The sequence below is a fragment of the Cetorhinus maximus genome, chromosome 20, assembly GCF_964194155.1.
Source record: "Cetorhinus maximus chromosome 20, sCetMax3.hap1.1, whole genome shotgun sequence".
Lineage (NCBI taxonomy): Eukaryota > Metazoa > Chordata > Chondrichthyes > Lamniformes > Cetorhinidae > Cetorhinus > Cetorhinus maximus.
The window spans coordinates 1,451,845-1,471,589 of record NC_135898.1 but is presented as its reverse complement, the minus strand read 5'-3'; the positions used below and the strand labels follow the sequence as shown (position 1 = coordinate 1,471,589).

At 47.0% G+C, this 19,745-nt stretch overlaps 1 protein-coding gene across 2 annotated transcripts; it reads left to right on the top strand.

Annotated features, from left to right (window-relative positions):
* Positions 1-3,077: 3,077 nt before the first annotated feature.
* On the top strand, positions 3,078-18,910 carry LOC144694771 (transcription factor 7-like 1). 2 transcript variants are annotated; one of them, XM_078565346.1, is made up of 9 exons: positions 3,078-3,150; positions 4,710-4,842; positions 4,933-5,035; positions 6,672-6,758; positions 10,132-10,257; positions 10,735-10,894; positions 11,343-11,450; positions 11,741-11,795; positions 18,141-18,910. In XM_078565346.1, the coding sequence occupies exons 1-9, from the start codon at positions 3,082-3,084 to the stop codon at positions 18,533-18,535; spliced, it is 1,236 nt and encodes a 411-aa protein (XP_078421472.1). In that variant the 5' UTR covers positions 3,078-3,081; the 3' UTR covers positions 18,536-18,910. The 2 variants fall into 2 exon arrangements, with proteins under 2 accessions (XP_078421472.1, XP_078421473.1); XM_078565347.1 differs by lacking the exon at positions 6,672-6,758.
* Positions 18,911-19,745: the final 835 nt, after the last annotated feature.

The window sequence follows — 19,745 nt, the reverse complement described above, 5'->3', positions numbered from 1 at the left end:
TGGGTCTTTTTCTGATTGGCAGGATGTGACGAGTGGAGTCCCACAGGGGTCTGTACTGGGGCCTCAACTTTTTACGATTTACATCAATGACTTAGATGAGGGGAGTGAAGACATGGTAGCTAAATTTGCAGATGACACAAAGATAGGTTGGAAAATATGTAGTGAAGAGGACATGAGGAGGTTACAGATGGATATAGATTGGTTGAGTGAGTGGCAAAGATCTGGCAAATGGAGTTTAATGTGGGAAAATGTGAAGTTGTTCAGTTTGGCAGGAAGAACAAAAAAAGCAGAGTATCACTTAAATGGAGAATGGCTGTATAATTCTGAGGTGCAGAGGGATCTAGGTGTTCTAGTACATGAGTCACAAAAAGTTAGTATGCAGGCACAGCAAGTAATTAAGAAGGCTAATGGAATGCTATCCTTTATTACGAGAAGGATTGAACATAAAAGTAAGGATGTTATGCTTCAGTTATACAGGGCATTAGTGAGACTGCATCTCAAATACTGTGTGCAGTTTTGGCCTCCTTATTTAAGGAAGGATGTAAACGCATTGGAGGTAGTTCAGAGGAGGTTTACTAGATTGATACCTGGAATGAGTGGGTTGTCTTATGAGGAAAGGTTGGACAGACTGGGCTTGTTTCCACTGGAGTTTAGGGGAGTGAGGGGTGATTTGATTGTAGTATACAAGATCCTGAACGGCCTGGACAAGATGGATGTGGAAAGGATGTTTCCTCTTGTGGGTGAGTCCAGAACTAGGGGGCACTGTTTTAAAATTAGGGGTCGCCCTTTTAGGACAGAGATGAGGAGAAATTGTTTCTCTCAGAGGGTTGTGCGACTTTGGAACTCTCTGCCTCAGAAGGTGGTGGAGGTGGGGTCAGTGAATATTTTTAAGGCAGAGGTAGATAGATTCTTGTTCGGCAAGGGAAGCAAAGGTTATCGGGGTTATATGGGAATGTGGAATTCCAAACACAAGAAGATTAGCCATGATCTTATTGAATGGCAGAGCAGGCTCGAGGGGCCAAATGACCTACTCCTGTTCCTAGTTCTTATGTTCATATGATCTCTGGGTTACTAGTCCAGTGACGTTACCACTACCCCATCGTCTCCGCCCCTGTACATATTTTCTTTTACATCTTCCTCTCCACCTCTTTCATCATCCAGGGAGCTCTGGCTTTATTTGTCCTACTTTTTTCCCTTGTGGAATGTATCTTAACTGTACCTGAATCATCTCTTCTTTAAAGTCAGCCTATTGTTCACCTTACGATGACATATTCCCAGTTCTGATCACACTTTTTTGAAAAAATTGATTAGATCCTCTTGACTTTCTCTGTCCCAGTGCTTAAAAAGCTGCTAATTTTCCATTGCTGCCTTTATCTCTAGATCTTTTCTCAATACATCTGTTCATCCTCAGGAGGTGCGTGTCACTGACAAAGCTGGCATTTATTTCCCATCCTCAGTTGCCCTGTAAAGGGCGTGTCGGGCCACCTTCTTGAACCGTTGGTAGCGGTTTGATCCAACTGAGATATCTATGTTTCTTTGAGAGAGGTCCATGGGAAATCCAGATGGTCCGAGAGGTCTCCATTCTAATATGGTGAGGATGGAGAGAGAGAGGGAAGAATGGGTGTTGGAAGATGGGGTAATGTGAGTTCACAAAGCAGAGAGGAGAACTGAGAGGGATATTATCAGACTCTGAGGCTGTGGTATTAAGTGCCAGGTTGGTCCAGTGGGTAGTATTCCTGCCTTTGAGTCAGAAGGTACAGGGTTCAAGAGGCTTGAGCACAAAACCATATTGAGATTCCCAGCGCAATGCTCAAGGAGCTCAGCATTGTTCAAGAGTCAGGCTGTCCTGGTCAGTACTTATCCCTCAACTAAATCCTACATTACAACAGTAACTACACTTCCGGAATCTTCATTGGGTGTAAAGTGCTTTGAGTCTTGAACAGTGTTATATAAGTGCAAATCTTTTTTAATGTGAAAACTCATTTCCTGTACAGTTAGCTTATTGCTGTTTGTGGGATCTTGCTGTGCTTAAATTGGTTGCCTCAGTTTCCAGGATTAGCTCGAGTCTCTAAGAATTAAAGATCAATTTCCAGGACACTGTTGGGAGGAGAAAGATCACAGGCATTGACCATTAAGCTCCTAAATCCCCTTGGGCACAGTGCAGTGCCCCAAATTCTTAACTGCTGCCACCCTATGCCATAAGGTGTGTTGGCCAGAATGTGTGACTACAAGTGTCCGATGAACAGAGAGGGGGTCAGGAAGAGAGGGAGAGTGATTATTCTCTCTGTGATATGAGATCATCAATTTAATGTCCTCACTAAGTGAAGAGAGAAGCTTTTCTATGGTGCCTTTTATAACCTTGGAAGATCCTGTAATGCTTCACGACAACAAAGTACTGTTAGTGTTGTCATTGTCGTCATGTAGAAAACACATCAGCAAATTTGTGCACAGCAAGATCCCACAAACAGCAATGTGATAATGACCGGATAATCTGTTTTAGTGATGCTGGTTTGAGAAATAAATCTTGGCCCTGCTTTTATCAAATAGCCTTGTGGAAGCCACATGCCAGAACAGCCAAGGCTTTTGTTGAAGATCTTGTCTGAAAATTGGCATCTCTGACAGTGCAGCGTGCCCTCACTGCTGCACTGGGAATGTCAGCTGAATTATGGGCTCGACTGCCTCAACTGGGTTTGATGCGGGGCTCTTGGGGGACAGCAGGGAAGTGGGACTAGTTTAGGATTGATGGAGCTTTGGCAAAGGGTGGGACTGGGGATTCATTGGCAGTTATGGAGGGCATGGGGAGACAGCAGGGCATTAATCTGGGATTGATACAGGGCGTGAGATCGGGGAAACAAAGCGGGCTTAGTTTGAGACTGAGACAGTGCTAGAGAGAGATGGTGGAGCAGTGGGATTAGGCTGGGATTGTGACAGGACTTTGGGGAGAATGGGGATTGGTTTGGGATTGATAAAGGACTTTGCAGAGAAAGCAGCTTTTCCTCTCTGGTTGAGACTGTTGCCTGGTATTTTATTTGATCCATTGCCATATTCTGACCGCATTTTGATTCTTTCCAGTACCTGCAGATGAAGTGGCCTCTGTTAGATGTACAGGCGGCCAGCTGTCTCAAAGATTCACCATCTCCCATCCACCTGGTGAGTAACATCAAACATTTTGTGAGTTGGCTGGAGCATGGGGCCAGGCGATGAGCTGACCACTTGGACTGGAGCAGCCAATTTATTCTGGGTGGGTGGCGAATGCCGCTGAGAAACTGACAGACCGACCACTGGGGCAAAGTGTGAAGTCATCCACTTTGGATTTGAGATCAATCCCAAGTCTTTTAGAAAGAACAAAATGATGATAACTGAGGAACTGTAAATGAGCAGCGAGGTTTTGGGGCCCAAGTACAGAAATCATTAAAGTGCTGATGGAATGTTGGCTTTTGTCTCATATGGGCTGGAATATAAAGGAGCAGTTGTGCTTCAGTTATAAAGAGCTCTGGTTAGACCCCATCTGGACTAACTGCGTTCATTTGTTCATTCGGGAAGGATGGGGGATGGCGTAGGGTAGGTGATGGGGTAGTGGTATTGTTGCTGGACTAGTAATCCAGGGACCCAGGGTAATGCTCTGGGGACCCGGGTTCTAATTGACAATCTGGAATTGTCTCTTCCAAAATGCGGTGGAGGCTGGAGGTCAGTTGAACATTTCAGCACCGAGATGCTCACCACTTGCAACTTGATTTCTATTGAATGAGTGGATTAAGGGTTACAGAAGTGAGGCGGATTGATAGAGTTCAGAAGGGAAGGAAATCTGCTGTCCTTACCTTGTCTGGCCTACATGTGACTCCAGACCCACAGCAATGTGGTTGACTCTTAAATGCCCTCTGAACAAGGGCAGTTAGGGATGGGCAATAAATGCTGACCTAGCCAGCGATGCCCACATCCCATGAATGAGTTAAAAAAAAAGAATTCTGGGCATCACATCTCAAGAAGAATAGTTTGGCCTTGGAGGATGTGCAATGCATATTTACCAACATAAGACTGGGACTTAACAGGGTTTATTTGTGATGACAAGTTGCACAGACTAGGCTTGTACGCCCTAGAGTATGGACGATTAAAAAGTGATTCAATCAAGATGCATAAAATGATTAAAGCATTTGACAGCGTAGGTACAGAGAAACAATTTCCTCGGATTTGGGGAGTCTAGAATAAGGGAAAAAAACTTGGAAATTGGATGCAGGTCATTCAGGGATGATGTGAGGAAACACTTCTTCACACACACAGTGGAAATCTGGAATTGTCTCCTCCAAAATGCTGTGGAGGCTGGAGGTCAGTTGAACATTTCAGCATCGAGATGTTCACCACATGCATCTTGGTTTCTGTTGAATGAGTGGATTAAGGGTTACAGAAGTGAGATGGATTGATAAGAGTTCAGATACAGATCACTCTTCCTCTCGCTATTTCCCCCACCCGCCCCTCGCAAATGCACTCACCTCTCCCTCCCCACCCACTTCACCTTCCTTAATCTCTGCAGTGTTGTTTATCTCACACTGGGTTGATGGAAATGTGAGGGACCCTTGGGGTGTGGCGCAACCCTTGGGGTGTGGCGCAACCCCTGGGGTGTGGTGCAACGGGATTTCTTATCAATGAACCACAGGGGTCGGGGAATCTGTGGAAATGTGCTGACTGCTGTGTCCTCTCTCTGTTTCCTGTAGACGAATAGGTTGCCTCTGGTGCAGCATGCTCACCACATGCATCCCCTCACTCCACTCATTACATACAGCAACGAGCACTTCTCTCCAGGGAACCCAGCCCCTCATCTATCTTCTGAGCTCGACTCCAAGGCTGGTGAGTAATTCAATTTGCCTTCAAACTTGGCCTTTCTGGAATCCTGACCACCATCTTGATTCTCTGCTCTCTTTTTGTCCTTTGTCGCAGGACTCCCTCGGGTTCCACACCCCTCCGAGCTGTCTCCTTACTACCCGCTGTCTCCTGGCACAGTGGGGCAGATCACTCACCCATTGAGCTGGGTCATGCCACCGTAAGACATTCCGTTATTTCTCTCTTCTGCCTCCCGCCGGCAATCTTTTGGCCTTTGTCTTGTCTCCAGGAATTGCAGCAATTGGTGTTGTAGATGATGCCCATGCCCTGCCAATCCTCTCAGTGGCACTCTGCCCAATCAGCATGCTAGATCGCCAGGCAGCTACAAGGTCAGACATTGATTGTAAACCTCGGTGATCATTGGTTCAGATCTGGCTGTGAGTAATGGACCCAAAGGATCATCTCTCGGCTGTGGGAGAAGTAGAGCCCCTGGCATCACACCAGTTATCAAGAGGGAAAAGTGTATTCATCAACACCTTTTTTGATTTCAGGTTACCTCAAAGTGCTTAACCACCAGCCAAGTAGCACTCTCTCCTTTCAGCCAGAAGGTCATATCTTCAAGCCCCCACTCTCGAGACTTGATCATATTATCTAGGCTGACACTCCGAGTTTTAATACTGAGGGAGGTGCTGTCTGACACACCAGACAGTAACCGAGGCCCCAGCTGCCCTCTCAAATGGACATGAAAGATCCAATGGCCATTCTTGGAAGAAGAGCAGGGAGTCTCACCCTCAGGTCAAAATCTATCCCACAGCCAACACCAATGCAACAGATTCTTTCATTGTTATCATGTTGCTGTTTGTAGAATTTGTTGCAGACAAATTGGCTGCAATGTCTCCTACCTTAAACTTCAGAAGAACCTCATTGCTTCCAAAGCATTTTGGGATAATCTGAGATCATGAAATGTGTTATCGAAACGCAAGTCTCTCTTCCTAGAGGGAACTTTACTCTATATCTAACCCCGTGCTGTACCTGTCCTGGGAGTGTTTGATGGGGACAATGCAGAGGGAGCTTTACTCTGTATCTAACCCCATGCTGTACCTGTCTTGGGAATGTTTGATGGTGACAGTTAGAGGGAGCTTTACTCTGTATCTAACCCCTGTGCTGTACCTGTCCTGGGAGTGTTTGATGGGGACAGTGTAGAGGGAGCTTTACTCTGTATCTAACCACATGCTGTACCTGCCCTGGGAGTGTTTGATGGGGACAGTGTAGAGGGATCTTTACTCTGTATCTAACCCCGTGCTGTACCTGTCCTGGGAGTGTTTGATGGGGACAGTGTAGAGGGATCTTTACTCTGTATCTAACCCCGTGCTGTACCTGTCCTGGGAGTAAGTGACGGGGACATTGTCTAACACTTTGCACCACATCTGGTGCTTGTGTTGCAGTGACATGAGCAGTATGGAAGATCTAAAGGAACAAAGTGGGCCCCAAATAAGTGAAGAATTAGAATTCTAGAACCTTAGAGCAGAGATGGAGACCATTTGGCCCTTGGTGCCTGTATCAACATTGGAGCTGAAATTTGAATGGAATCTGGAGTTAGCTGCACTGGAGCTTCTTGGAACCCTGAGTGCTGTCTGGAGTGGGTAGATGAGGGGGTTGGGGGTGGCAGGGATTGTCCCCTGGGAATAGGTGGGAAAGATTGGGGAGTGGCCATGAGTTGGATGAGGGAATGTTGCCAAGCTGCTGGGTGGTGGCTTTTGATTTGTTATTTATTCCTCTCGTTTACCTCCTGTTTTGTTTGTGTTGAGTCAGTGGAGTGGGATTCCAGCTTGTTCACTGATGTTGTTGTGTCCCAGGCAAAGTCCACCGCTCTACCCGATTCCAGCAGGAAGCTTCAGGCCCTCCTACCACACAGCGCTGACTGTCAATGCTTCCATGTCCAGGTGTGTGGAAGCTTCTACGTTTTCTGTTTTACCTGTTGTTCAGAGACCCCGACAGAAGAGTGCAGTTTCCACTGTCCTCCTGTGGCCACCGTGGGGACAGTAGAACGCGACTGGCTCCACACCCTGGCAGCCTGTGCAAGGCCAGTACACTGCTATTGACCCTCGCCTTCCCCTGCAGTCAGTGCAGGTCTACTGCCCCCTGACTGCCCCACCCTGCCCCCACCTTCAAAGCCTGTTCCTCATAAGAGACTGTAACCTCAAATTCAAACTCACGAGATTGAAGAGAAATGATTAACCTGGCTGGGTGAAAAAGACAGAAATTACAGACCATGGATATAGATTTGAATTGAAAGGAAGTGACTTGTGACGCTCCAAAAGGATTGATTTATTAACCACTTAGATAAAAGAATAGAAAGCTATATTTCCAAGTTTGGTGATGACAGAAGGATTGGCGGTACACAAAGTGGAGAGGAGAGACATGAGTAGATTGAGTGGATGAAACAGTGGCAGCTGGATTTCAACACAGGCAAGTGTGAGGTCAGCCGTTGGGGGAAAGTAGAAAGATCTGAGTAGTATTCAAATGATGAAAAGTTAGGAAAAGTGGAGATCCAAAGAGATTGAGGGACCCATGTACACAGATCACTATATTATACTGGTCAGCTACAGAAAAGCTTGTGACATGCTGGCCTTTCTATCTAAAGGGCTAGAATATAAAAGGGATGGAGTTTTACTGCAGCTGTTCAGTTTCTGGTTAGACCACACCTGGAGTACGGTGGACAGTTCTGGTTAGACCACACCTGGAGTACGGTGGACAGTTCTGGTTAGACCACACCTGGAGTACGGTGGACAGTTCTGGTTAGACCACACCTGGAGTACGGTGGACAGTTCTGGTTAGACCACACCTGGAGTACGGTGGACAGTTCTGGTTAGACCACACCTGGAGTACGGTGGACAGTTCTGGTTAGACCACACCTGGAGTACGGTGGACAGTTCTGGTTAGACCACACCTGGAGTACGGTGGACAGTTCTGGTTAGACCACACCTGGAGTACGGTGGACAGTTCTGGTTAGACCACACCTGGAGTACGGTGGACAGTTCTGGTTAGACCACACCTGGAGTACGGTGGACAGTTCTGGTTAGACCACACCTGGAGTACGATGGACAGTTCTGGTTAGACCACACCTGGAGTACTGTGGACAGTTCTGGCCACTGCACCTTAGAAAGGAGAGATTAACCTTGGAAGGAGGGCAGTACAAATTCACCAGAATGTTAACAACGCTCCAAGAGTGAGGTTTCTTTTTTCTTTTATGGGATGTGAGTGTCACTAGCAAGGCCAGCATTTGTTGCCCATCTGAACTGCCCTCGAGAGGAGAAATGACATGAACTAGAATGGAAGGCTCTGGGGTGATATGATTTTTAAGCTTTTGAAGGAATGGGTAGGATAGGTAGAGAGAAACATGTTTTGCTGGTAGAGATGCAATAACCTTAAATCTGAGCCAGACCATTCAGAAGTTTGGAAACACTTCTCGTCATACCCAGGGTGGGAGATGTTTGGAACTGTCTCCCACAAAAAGCCATTGATGCTTTCTCAATGGGTTTCAAATCTAACATCAGAAGATTTTTGCTGGCCAGTGAATGGAGATAAGATACAGATCAGCCATGATCTCATGGAACAGTGACTCAGACGTCAGGGGCTGAATGGTCGTCTCCTGTACCATGTTCCTCTGACTGCACTCCAAAAAATACTTAATTGACTGTGAAGTGCTTTGGCTCATCCTAGGGTCCTGAAAGGAGCTAAAGGGACGCAAATTCGGACTTGATCTTTCAGTTTGGTGAATGTGAGGCTTGGCATTCAGGTGTGGGCTTTCAGCCTGATGGATCATAGGATCGATAAGAAATAGGAGCAGGAGTAGGCCATTCGGCCCCTTGAGTCTGCTCCACTCGTCAGTAAGATCATGGCTGATTGACTTTGGTCTTAACTCCTCTTTTCTGCCTGCCCACCGTAACCCTGGACTCCCTTGTAGATCAAAAGTCTACCTAACTTAGCTTTGAATATATTCAAGGGCCCAGCCTCCATTGCTCTCTGGGGAAGAGAATTCCAAAAATTAATGACCCTCAGAGAAATTCCTCCTCGTCTCAATCTCAAATGAGAAGTCCATTAATTTGAAACTGTGCCCCTTGGGCCTTGATTGCCCCATAAGGGGTAACATCCTGAATCTACCCTTGTCAAGCCCCCTCAGAATCTTATATGTTACCATAAGATCACCTCTTATTCTTCTAAACTCCAATGAGTGTAGGTCCAACCTCCTCAACATTTGCTCATAAGACAAACCCATCATCCCAGGAACCAGCCCAGTGAATCTTCTCTGAACTGGTCCTAATGCAAGTATGTCCCTCCTGAAGTTAGGAGGCCATAACTGTACGCTGTACTCTAGCTGGGTTTCACCAATGCCCTCTACAATTGCAGTAAGACTTTCTTACCTTTATACTCCATCCCCCTTGCAGTCAAGGCCAATGTTCTCTTTGCCTTCCTCATTACTTGTTGTACCTGCATGCTAACATTTTGTGATTGATGTACCAGGACACCCAGATCCCTCTGAACCACTTGCTCCATTTAAATAATATTCTGCTTTTCCATTGTTCTTGCTGAAGTGAACAACCTCACATTTTCCCAATTGGACTCCGTCTGCAAAATTTTTGCCCACTCGCTTAACTTAACCAAATCTATTTGCAAACCCTTTGTGACCTCCTCACAGTTTACATTCCTACTTATTTTTGTAGCATCATCAAATTTGGCTACAGTACAGCTGGTCCTTTCATTCAAGTCATTAATGTAGATTGTAAATAGTTGACGTCCGAGCCCTGGTCCCTGTGACACGCTAGTAGTTACAGTTTGCCAACCTGAAAATGACCCATTTATCCAGACCCTGTTTCCTGTTAGTCATTCCTCAATACATGCTGACACACTACCCCCAACATGAGCTCTTAGCTTGTGTAGTAACCTTTTATGTGGCACCTTTTGGAAATTCAAATGCACGACATCTATTGGTTCCCCTTTATCCACCGTGTTTGTTACATCCACAAAGAAGCCCAAATTTGTCAAACATGATTTCACAGTGACTGGGCAGATGTGGGATTAGAGTGGAGGGTTGGACAAAGCTACAGAGCTTTTAAAGCAGGAGCTAAGATAGTTTTGGTCTTCCCATGGTTCAGCTGATTGAAGGTTTGGTTCGCCCATGCCTTGATATTGACCAGATTAGATTGGAATTTCCAATTGAATGAGCGTTGCACTTAGCAATTGAGAGCACTGCCTCAGTTGCCTGGCAGAGTTCTTTGTTTGCCTACTTTCTTGACTGATGCTGCTTCTTTGAAGGTTTTCTCCTCACATGGCCCCAGCACCACATGCTTCACATGCAACTGGAATTCCTCATCCAGCCATAGTGACAACAGGTATCAAACAGGAGCGGCTTCATAACCAGCCCAGCCCCAACGATGCCTCGTAAGTATGCCATTCCTTTCTTACTGCTCTAAGTTTTGGACGTTAAGCAGTAAATGGAATAATTTGCATATGGTATCAATTGGCTCTGATTTCAGAGTTAATCGTGAGGCGGGGTGGAGGGTAGGGGTGATGGTTCAGGGTCAAGGTGTGGAAAATGGCGTAAAACATCACCTCCATGATGGCGGACATACTATGAAAAGAAGATTCATTTCCTGGCACAGATTTCCTGAGATATTGGATCATGTATTGGTTCCAATGGGAAGAGGGTTTAGTCCATTGGGATTCTGCACAGTGGGAGTGAATGGAAAGGAGTGTGCTCCATTGGGGTTGTGTTCAATGAACTTGGCCCTGCTCCCATGAGTGAAGTACAGGGTTGAGGTTAGCATTAGAAGGGGTGTGTTGTATGTATGCACCTCCACATCCAGTGTCTCCTGTCTTGGTCAGCTCTTCGTGATGTGAACCGTGTGTTTATTTCAGGAAGCCCCTGGTGGTGAAGAAGGAAGATGAGAAGAGGAAGCCTCACATCAAGAAGCCACTGAACGCTTTCATGTTGTACATGAAGGAGATGCGGGCTAAAGTGGTGGCGGAGTGTACACTGAAAGAAAGTGCTGCCATTAACCAGATCCTGGGACGCAAGGTTAGTCAGGGCCAGGGCCAGGGCCAGGGTGGGCCTCATGTATTACGATGGAGGCTGCCTGCAGAACCTGTACTGATTCTGGACCCACTGCAGTTGTCTCCTAGTCAATCTCTCCGCATTATCACATTAATGTCATTTTAACATGTTCTGCAGATAATTTCCATTTCCTGTTTGATAATAGTTCCTGTGAAGTGCCTTGTGACATTTTACAAAATTAAAGGTGCCCTATAAACACAAGTTGTTGTTCAGCTTGTATTGGCTTGAACCTGGAGCAGGATCCTGATTGAAGTGGATTCCAGAAAATCTCCTCATTGCTCAGACTCTGGCTGTATGAGCCGGGGGTGGATGGGATATGCTTTAGTTGGGAGGGATGGGGGTGAATTGTTAGACCCCAGGGTTGTCTCCTACACTTTCTGCAGGTGAACTCTCTCATTGTTTCTCCTGACAGTGGCACGCTTTGACTAGAGAAGAGCAGTCGAAATATTACGAACTCGCGAGGAAGGAGCGACAACTTCACTCTCAGCTGTACCCTGGGTGGTCAGCACGGGACAATTATGTGAGTATCCAGCTTGGGTTGACCAGTGGGGAGAGGCTGGGGAATGTGATTTAATTTGGAGTGTGTGTGAGACTGGGACCCCCTCACCCCCTCGGTCTCACAAGGTACCAGCTGGACAGAGCCAAGGAGAGGCTAGGTGAGTTCAGGCCAGCTGCACCAGGACAGCCATCAGTGTTCTAACCATCTCCTGACTGTGACAGCATTATTTTTTTCCTTGCCATGCCCCACATCTCACTGTTTGATGTTGATCGTGGAAGGGAAGCACTGACTCTGAAGTATCTGTTTGACAGGGGAAGAGGAAGAAGAGGAAACGGGACAAGCAGCAGGCAGAGACAGACAGTCGAGGTGAGGTGTGCGTGCGTGTGTGTGATTGAAGCCCGGTTGTCTAGCTCTGCTGTGTCATGTGTGTGTGTTTTTGGGTCAGTTGGATGTCAGAGCTTCAGGAAGCCAGTGCTGTGTGAGGGATTTCCTCCCTCTGCAACTCCCTGATGTGGGCCATGTTTCACCTCCTGAGCAGATCAGGGGCGGGTAGTGTGAATGAGCATTGTGGGTGTGGTTGGGTGGGGGCAAAACTCCAGGGATTCCAACAAGAACCTCGGAAGTCAAAGCCTTAACTGATTGATTGAGGGGAGGACTCCTGTTTATTTCGGAGCTTTTACACCCTCAGGACGTCCCAAAGCCAATGAAGTGCTCCTTGAAATGTAATCACTGTTGTAATGTAGAAACCATGGGAGCCAATTTGTACACAGAAAATGCCACCACAGCAGTCAGATAAAATTATGTGTTTTAGTGATGTTGGTAGAGGGATAAATGTTGATGTGGACACTGGAGAGAACTCCCTTGCTCTTCCAATAATGGCTGTAAGATTTTTCACATCCGCCTGAGAGATTTGGTGAGCCTCAGTTTAATGTCTGATGTGCAATAAAGGACCTTGGACATTGCTCCCTCAGCACAGCCCCCGACACCACCCCCACCCCCCACGAATATATTGACGGATTAAACCTCTTCAAAATATAGATTGCATCCGTGCATTTCCAAAGACAAGAGGGAACAAAAAGTACTGTCCCACCCTCAGTTACTGACCCTCTGACAGTGAACCCACATGAGTAATGCCCCTCCAACAGTTCAGTGCTCCCTCAATACTGACCCTCCAACAGCACAGTGCTCCCTGAGTACTGACCATCTGATGTTGCAGCACTCCCCAAGTATTGGCAGTGAAGTTCAGATCGAGCATGTATTTCTTTCTTCATTCATGGGATGTGGGCATCACTGGCTAGGCCAGCACTCATTGTCTATCTCAATTGCGCTTAAGGAGGTGGTGGTGAGCTGCTTTCTTGAACTGCTGCAGTCCATGTATCATAGGTACACTCACAGTGCTTTTAGGGAGAGAGTTCCAGAATTTTGACCCAGTGACAGTGAAGGAACAGCGATATATTTCCAAGTCAAATGGTGAGTGGCTTGGAGTGGAAAGTTGAGGTGGTGGTGTTCCCATGTATCTGCTGCCCTTGTTCTTCTTGATGGTAGCAGTTGTGGGTTTGGAAGGTGCTGTCCCAGAAGGCATGGTGAGTTTCTGCAGTGCATCTTGTAGATGGTACACACTGCTGCCACTGTACATCAGTGGTGGAGGGAGTGAATGTTTGTGGATGGGGCGCCAATCAAGCCGGCTGCTTTGTCCTGGTTGGTGTCAAGCATCTTGAGTGCTATTGGAGCAGCACTCATCCAGGCAAGTGGGGAGTATTCCATCACACTCCAGACTTATGCCTTGTAGACAGTGGGAAGTCTTTGGGGAATCAGGAGGTGAGTTACTTGCTGCAGAATTCTTAGCCTCTGACCTGCTCTTGCAGCCACAGTATTTATGTGGCTAATCCAGTTCCATTTCTGGTCAATGGTAACCCCCAGGATGTTGATCGTGAGGGATTCATCAATAGTAATGTCATTGAATGTCAAGGGGCGATGGTTAGATTCTGTCTTCTTGGAGGTGGTCATTGCCTGGCACTTGTGTGGCGTGAATGTTACTTGCCACTTGTCAGCCCAAGCCTGGATATTGTCCAGGCCTTGCTGCATTTGGACATTGACTGCTTCAGTATCTGAGCAGTTGCAAATGGTGCTGAACATTGTGTAATCATCCCTACTTCTGGGCTTACAATGGAAGAAAGGTCATTGATGAAGTAGCTGAAGATGGTTGGGCCAAGGACACTACCCTGAGGAACTCCTGCAGTGATGTCCAAGAACTGACATTATTGACCTCCCAACAACCACAACCATCTTCCTTTGTGCTAGGTGTGACTCCAACTGGTGGAGACATTTCCCCCTGATTCCCATTGACTCCAGTTTTGCTAGGACTCCTTGATGCCACATTTGGTCAAATGCTGCCTTGATGTCAAGGGCAGTCACTCTCACTCTGGAGTTCAGCTCTTTTGTCCATGTTTGGCTGTAATGAAGTCAGGAGCTGAGTGACCTTGGCAGAACCCAAACTGAGTGCCAGTGAGCAGGTCATTGTTAAGCTAGTGCTGCTTGATAGTGCCGTTGATAACACCTACCATCACTTTACTGATGAATGAGAGTATACTGATGAGGTGGTCATTGGCTGGGTTGGATTTGTCCTGTTTTTTGTGTACAGGACATACCGGGGCAATTTTCCACATTGCTGGGTAGATGCCAGCATTGTAACTCTTTCGAGTCAAAACCAAATAAGCTAATTTAACAAATCAAGGGACAAAGTAAAAGGCAGCCCCTTAAAGGGAAACTGCAAAAATAAAAGACAAAATTTAAAGGAAACTTGCCAACATTAAATCACAATATGATAAAAGACCCCAGTCCCCGCGGTGCGCACCGAGCACAGAAGGCCTTGATGGTGCCGGCAGACACCACGTGCTCCCTCTCCAGGGACACCCGGCTGCGAAAGAGAGGCAGACCGTCGGGTCGGACAACCCCCCCCGATCGCCCGTTGCCTGGACCTGTTAATGGCCAACTTGGCCAGGCCCAGGAGCAGGTTCACGAGGAGGTCCTCCTCCCTCCCCGACCCTCACTGCACTGGGTGCTCGTAGATCAGGAGCGTGGGGCTGAAGTGCAAACAAAACAACAGTAAAAGGTTTTTCAAGAAACAAAAAAGGGGGTGCAGCTACAACAACCTACATAAGTGTGGTGCGTGGACTCCACAAGGACACAAAAGACACAGGCATCTTGGGAGTTGGTGAACCGTATGGAACGCCAGTGCTGTAGCTGCACTGGAACAGCTTGACTCTGGGCATGCAAATTCTGGAGCACAAGTCTTCAGTGCTTTTGCCAGAATATTGCCATAGCCTTTGCAGTATCCAGTGCCTTCAGCCATATCACTTGGAGTGAATTGAATTGACTGAAGATTAGCATCTGTGATGCTGGAGACTGGATGAGGAGGCCAAGATCGATCAACCACTTGGCACTTCTGGCTGAAGATTGTTGCAAATACTTTAACCTTAACTTTTGCTCTGATGTGCTAGGCTCCCTCGTCATTGAGGATGGGGCTATTTGAGGACCCTCCCCGTCTAGTGAATTGTTCAATCGTCCACCACTGTTCATGACTGGATGTGGCAAGACTGCAGAGCTTAGATTTGATCCGTTGGTTGCGAATCACTTAGCTCTGAATATGACTTACTGCTTCTGCTGTTAGCTACGCAAGTAGTCCTGTGTTGTAGCTTCACCAGGCTGACACCTTATTTTTTGTTATGCCTGGTTCTCCTCCTGGCATGCCTTCCTGCACTCTTCATTGAACCAAGGTTGAGCTCCTGGCTTGGTGGTATTGGTAGAGTGGGGGATATGCCGGGCCATGAGGTTACAGGTTGTGTTCTAGTACAATTCTGCTGCTGATGGCCCACAGCGCCTTATGGTTGCCCAGTCTTGAGTTGCTAGATCTGTTTGAAATCTATCCCATTTAGCACGGGGATAGTGCCACACAACACGATGGAGGGTATCCTTAATGCGAACATAGGAACCTCATCTCCACAAGGAATGTGCGGTGGTCACTCCGACCAATAGATTCTTCTGTTGGTGAGGATGAGGTCAAGTATGTTTTTCCCTCTTGGTTCCCTCACCCCCTGCCGCAGACCCAATCTAGCAGCTATGTCCTTTAGGACTCGGCTAGCTCTGTCAGTAGTGGTGCTATCGAGCTACTCTTGGAGATGGACATTGAAGTCCGCCGCCCACAGTACATTCTGTGCCCTTGCCAACCTCAGTGCTTCCTTCAAGTGGTGTTCAACATGGAGGAGCCCTGATTCATCAGCTGAGGTGGGGGGTGGTCATGGGCAGGGGTGGTAGGTGGTAATCAGCAGGATGTTTCCTTGCCCATGTTTGACCTGGTGCCATGAGACTTCATGGGGTCCGGGGTCGATGTTCAGGACTCCCAGGGCATTTAGCACTTGGAGCCTGTTTGATGTTCAACGAGATCATGGCTGATCTGGAATCTAACTCCATCTATTCATTTTTGCCCCATATCTCTAAACACCTTTGTTTAACAAAAATTAAACCATCTCAGTTTTAAAGTTAACAATTGATCCGGCATCAATTGCCATTTGCGGAGAGCATTCCAAATTGTGTGAAGAAGTATTTTCTAATTACATTCCTAAATGGTCTGGCTCTTAACTTTTAGACTACTTCCCTCTGTTTACCCTATCTATACCTCTTAATATTTTGAAAACTTTGATTAAATTACTCCTGAGCCTTCTAAATTCCAGGGAATATGACTGTAATTTGTGTAGTCTCTCTTAAACAAGTAACATTTGAGTAAACTTCTGTTCCAGTCTCTCCAAGGCCAAGATATCCTTCTGAAGATCTGCTGCCCAAACTTCAGCCATTGCTCCAGGTGTTGTCTAACCAGGGCTTTCAACTGCTGAAGCATGACATCTCTAGCCTTGTATTCTGTTCCTCTGGATGTAAAGGCCAGCATTCCATTCACCTTTCCGATTCCTTCTGTACCTGTTCAGAGCATTTTAATGATCTCTATAGGCGGACCACATGTGCCTACATGGAAGTCCATGTGCTAGTTTTGCCTATTCACTTATCCTATCAATATATCTAATTTTATGCTTGCATCTACACTGCTTGCAATGCTGCCTATCATTGTGACATCAGACAATTTGGTATGTAGCTTTCTATCCCATCATCTAAGTTTATAAAATACAGTCAATAGTCGAGGCCCCAACGCAGATCCTTGTTGGACACCCTGCCAATTGGAGAACCTCCCCATGATCCCTCTTTGTTTCCTGCCACTCAGCCAATCTCTGAGCCAGGTCAATAATTTGTCTTCACTTCCATGGGCTTCAACTTAAGCAAATGGTTCCTTCCGAGGGACTTTATCAATTGCCTTCTGGAAGTCCATATAAATAACATCCATAGACATTCACTTTGTCCACTACTTTAATCACCTCTTCAAAAAATTCAGTCAGATTTGACAGGAATGACCTACACCTTTCAGATCCATGTAGCTTCTCTCTGACCTGCTGAAAAATTTCAAGCTGTCAATCCTTAACTATAGACTCTAATATTTTCTCGGCGACCGATGTTTGGCTAACTGGCCTATAATTCCCTGGTTTTCGTTGCTCACCATTATTAAATAGCACAGTGACATGTGTAATTTTCCCATTTAAGTTCCCAAAGCGGAGAAGCTTGTAGTTAGAGTATCAGCAATTTTCCCACCTGGAGTCATGGCACAGAAGGAGGCCATTTGGCTGATCCAATCCATGTCACCTCTGTGTAGAGCCGTCCAGTCAATCCCATTCCGTTGCTCTATCTTTGTAGATCTGCAAGTTTATTTCCCCCAAGTGCCCATCTGATTTCCTTTTGAAATTATTGATCATCTCCGCTACCACCACCCTCATAGGCATCAAGTCCCAGGTCCTGGCTACTCGTTGGGTAGAGTTCTTCACATCCCCCTGCATCTCTTGCCCAACACCTTACACCTGTCTTCCCTCGTCTTTGCACCATCAGTGAATGGGAACATCTTTTCTTTGTTTACCTGATCCAGACCTGTCACAATCTTGTACACCTCTATCAAATCTCCATTTGATCTCAACCAACTTTGCAACTGTTTAGTTTAAATCCCTGAGATGGAAACTATTTGTTCCTGGAGATTGGTTTTTTTTTAGCGCAGTATTTTCTTCAAAAATTATTTTGTTAATTTTGCTAATATCCTGCCCTTGAATCAATCTTAGTTTCCTTAGGATATCTGGCATGCTGGCCTCTTTGCTGTAAATACTGATGCAAATTAATCAATTAACGTGTCTACCATTTCTTTGATTTCCATATCAATTTTCAAAGGGCCTGCATTGCTCCTGACTACTCTATTTTTATCAGAGTTGTAATTTTTTTTGATTTTGATATTTCTCACCTTATACACTTCGTTGTATGTTTACCATTGGTTAGGATCTGATTTTATTTGCAATTTGATGAGCTTTTGCATTCAGTTTTATGTTGTCTCTGCGGCTGTGCCACTGGGATTCCATCCCTCCCAACCCCCAGGGACTGCATCACTGGGACTCCATCTCCCTCCTTTGCTACCTCCTCGGTTAGCCACCCAGTGGGATGTACAGTTGCTGTGAGTGTGGAGTGGGTGATGGTGTGAAATGGGTGATGGTGTGAAAGGCAGGTACTGTGGATTTCGCTGTGACTTCCTTCCAATTTCTTGCCTCACTCTGATGATTGTTTCTTCTCTTTTAGATCTGTCCCTGCCAGTGTCCCGTCGGAGGCTGAAGTGTGTCCAGTACCTGCGGGCAGATGAGAGCAGCGCCGCACCTGTCTCTGCCAGCGGCAGCATCTTGGACTCACCGCCTTCGCCGTCCACTCTGCAACTGCTGCCAGACCCCCCAGCCTCCGAGCAATCTCAGCCCCTGTCACTCAGCACAAAGCTGAGCGCCCCATCCTCTACTACCCCAGCTTCCGGCCTTACCGAGAGTAGCCCCTCACCTGCCAGCGCACGGCAGCTCTCCTACACTGCCATCCCCACTTTCTTGTTGACTCCCCCCTCATCGGTGGAGGCCGCCACACATTCCCAACACACTGTACCTGCCATGCAGACGCAGCCATTGTCCCTCGTGACCAAGTCTGTGGAGTGACCATGTACAGCCCTGTATCTCAGACCCGCATCCTCCCAGAGAGATTTTAAAAGATGTTCTTTGCTGGTCAATATTTGACCCAATTCTGATACTGAAACCTGTAAATATGTTTCTCAGTTGATGCAGCTGGAGGGAGGGGATGAGGTGAGGTGTTCCGCTGACCACGGGGAGTCTTTTTCTCTCTCTTTCTCTGTTTGAAGCACCTCAGTTCCAGTTCTTGAGTTCAGCATTATTGGTGGAGGTGCCCTTTGAACTCCCACCTTACCTGAGTGTGGGGATCAGGTTTCATCAGGGGTCGGGGAGAGGGGGCTGAATTCCCAGGTCTCACTGGAGCTCTGGTGGACATTGGCCTCTTCATGGAAAGGGGGTGACACTGCCCAGAGGCTGGGCGGGCAAGAGGAGGTCGGGGGAAAATAGTTTGGGCGGGGATGGGGGCAGGTTCACGGTATTGGTCAGGTGGGGCAGAGGAGATATGGGGGTGGGCGGGCGGGAGGTTATTGAGCAGAGTTGGATAATGGCCTGGGCTCCTGATCACAAGTCAGTCAGGATTTTGAGAGGTGGAGGGACCCAAACCCTGAACTGGTTTCACCCGAGCTTCACTGGAGAGCAGGGGTTTGGTGGGGCAGGTGATGGATGCACAAACAAGTGAGACAATCATGGTACCGCTAAAACTGACAGCCCCCCCACCCCTACCCCTGCTGGGAGCAGTTTCCTAGCTGGGTAATGCCAGTCTTGATGCTTGACAGAGAGGGGAGACTTGAGGAAACTTCAGGAGCTGTTCCCTGTCCAATGATGGATGTGGGTTGTAGATTTCAGTCTATGAATCATTCTGGACAAAAGAAAATTCAGCTTCTATCCCATGGAAGGTGGGTAGCTCCTCTGCCAAAGCCAGCATCACAGATCCTTGGTTTTAAAAGGATAAGAGTTTTCTGAGCAAGTGGGGTTTTTAATCGAAAGTTTCTGGCTGAAATAGAACTTTGTTGATAGCTTCACTGGGGGGTCAGACTGCCCCTGCGTGCTTCTGGGAAGAGCAGACCAATTCGGGTCTTCACCTGGGATGACCCTTGTGTTGCCCCTAGGTCTCAGGTGAGAGAAATGCCCCTCTGCAGCCATGTTGTTCAAGGCGCACTGCCCCTGTCCTCCAATGGCCCATTCGTGCTTTTGATGCTGACAGAATATTTGCTGAGGGAGGAACAGGGCACCAGATCCC

Bases quoted from the DNA above. Each gene is read 5' to 3' on its own strand.
- LOC144694771 (XM_078565346.1), top strand. From the start codon at position 3,082: ATGAAGTGGCCTCTGTTAGATGTACAGGCGGCCAGCTGTCTCAAAGAT. The intron at 3,151-4,709 runs GTGAGTAACATC...TGTTTCCTGTAG, and splicing joins CACCATCTCCCATCCACCTG to ACGAATAGGTTGCCTCTGGT. The intron at 11,451-11,740 runs GTGAGTATCCAG...TCTGTTTGACAG, and splicing joins GGTCAGCACGGGACAATTAT to GGGAAGAGGAAGAAGAGGAA.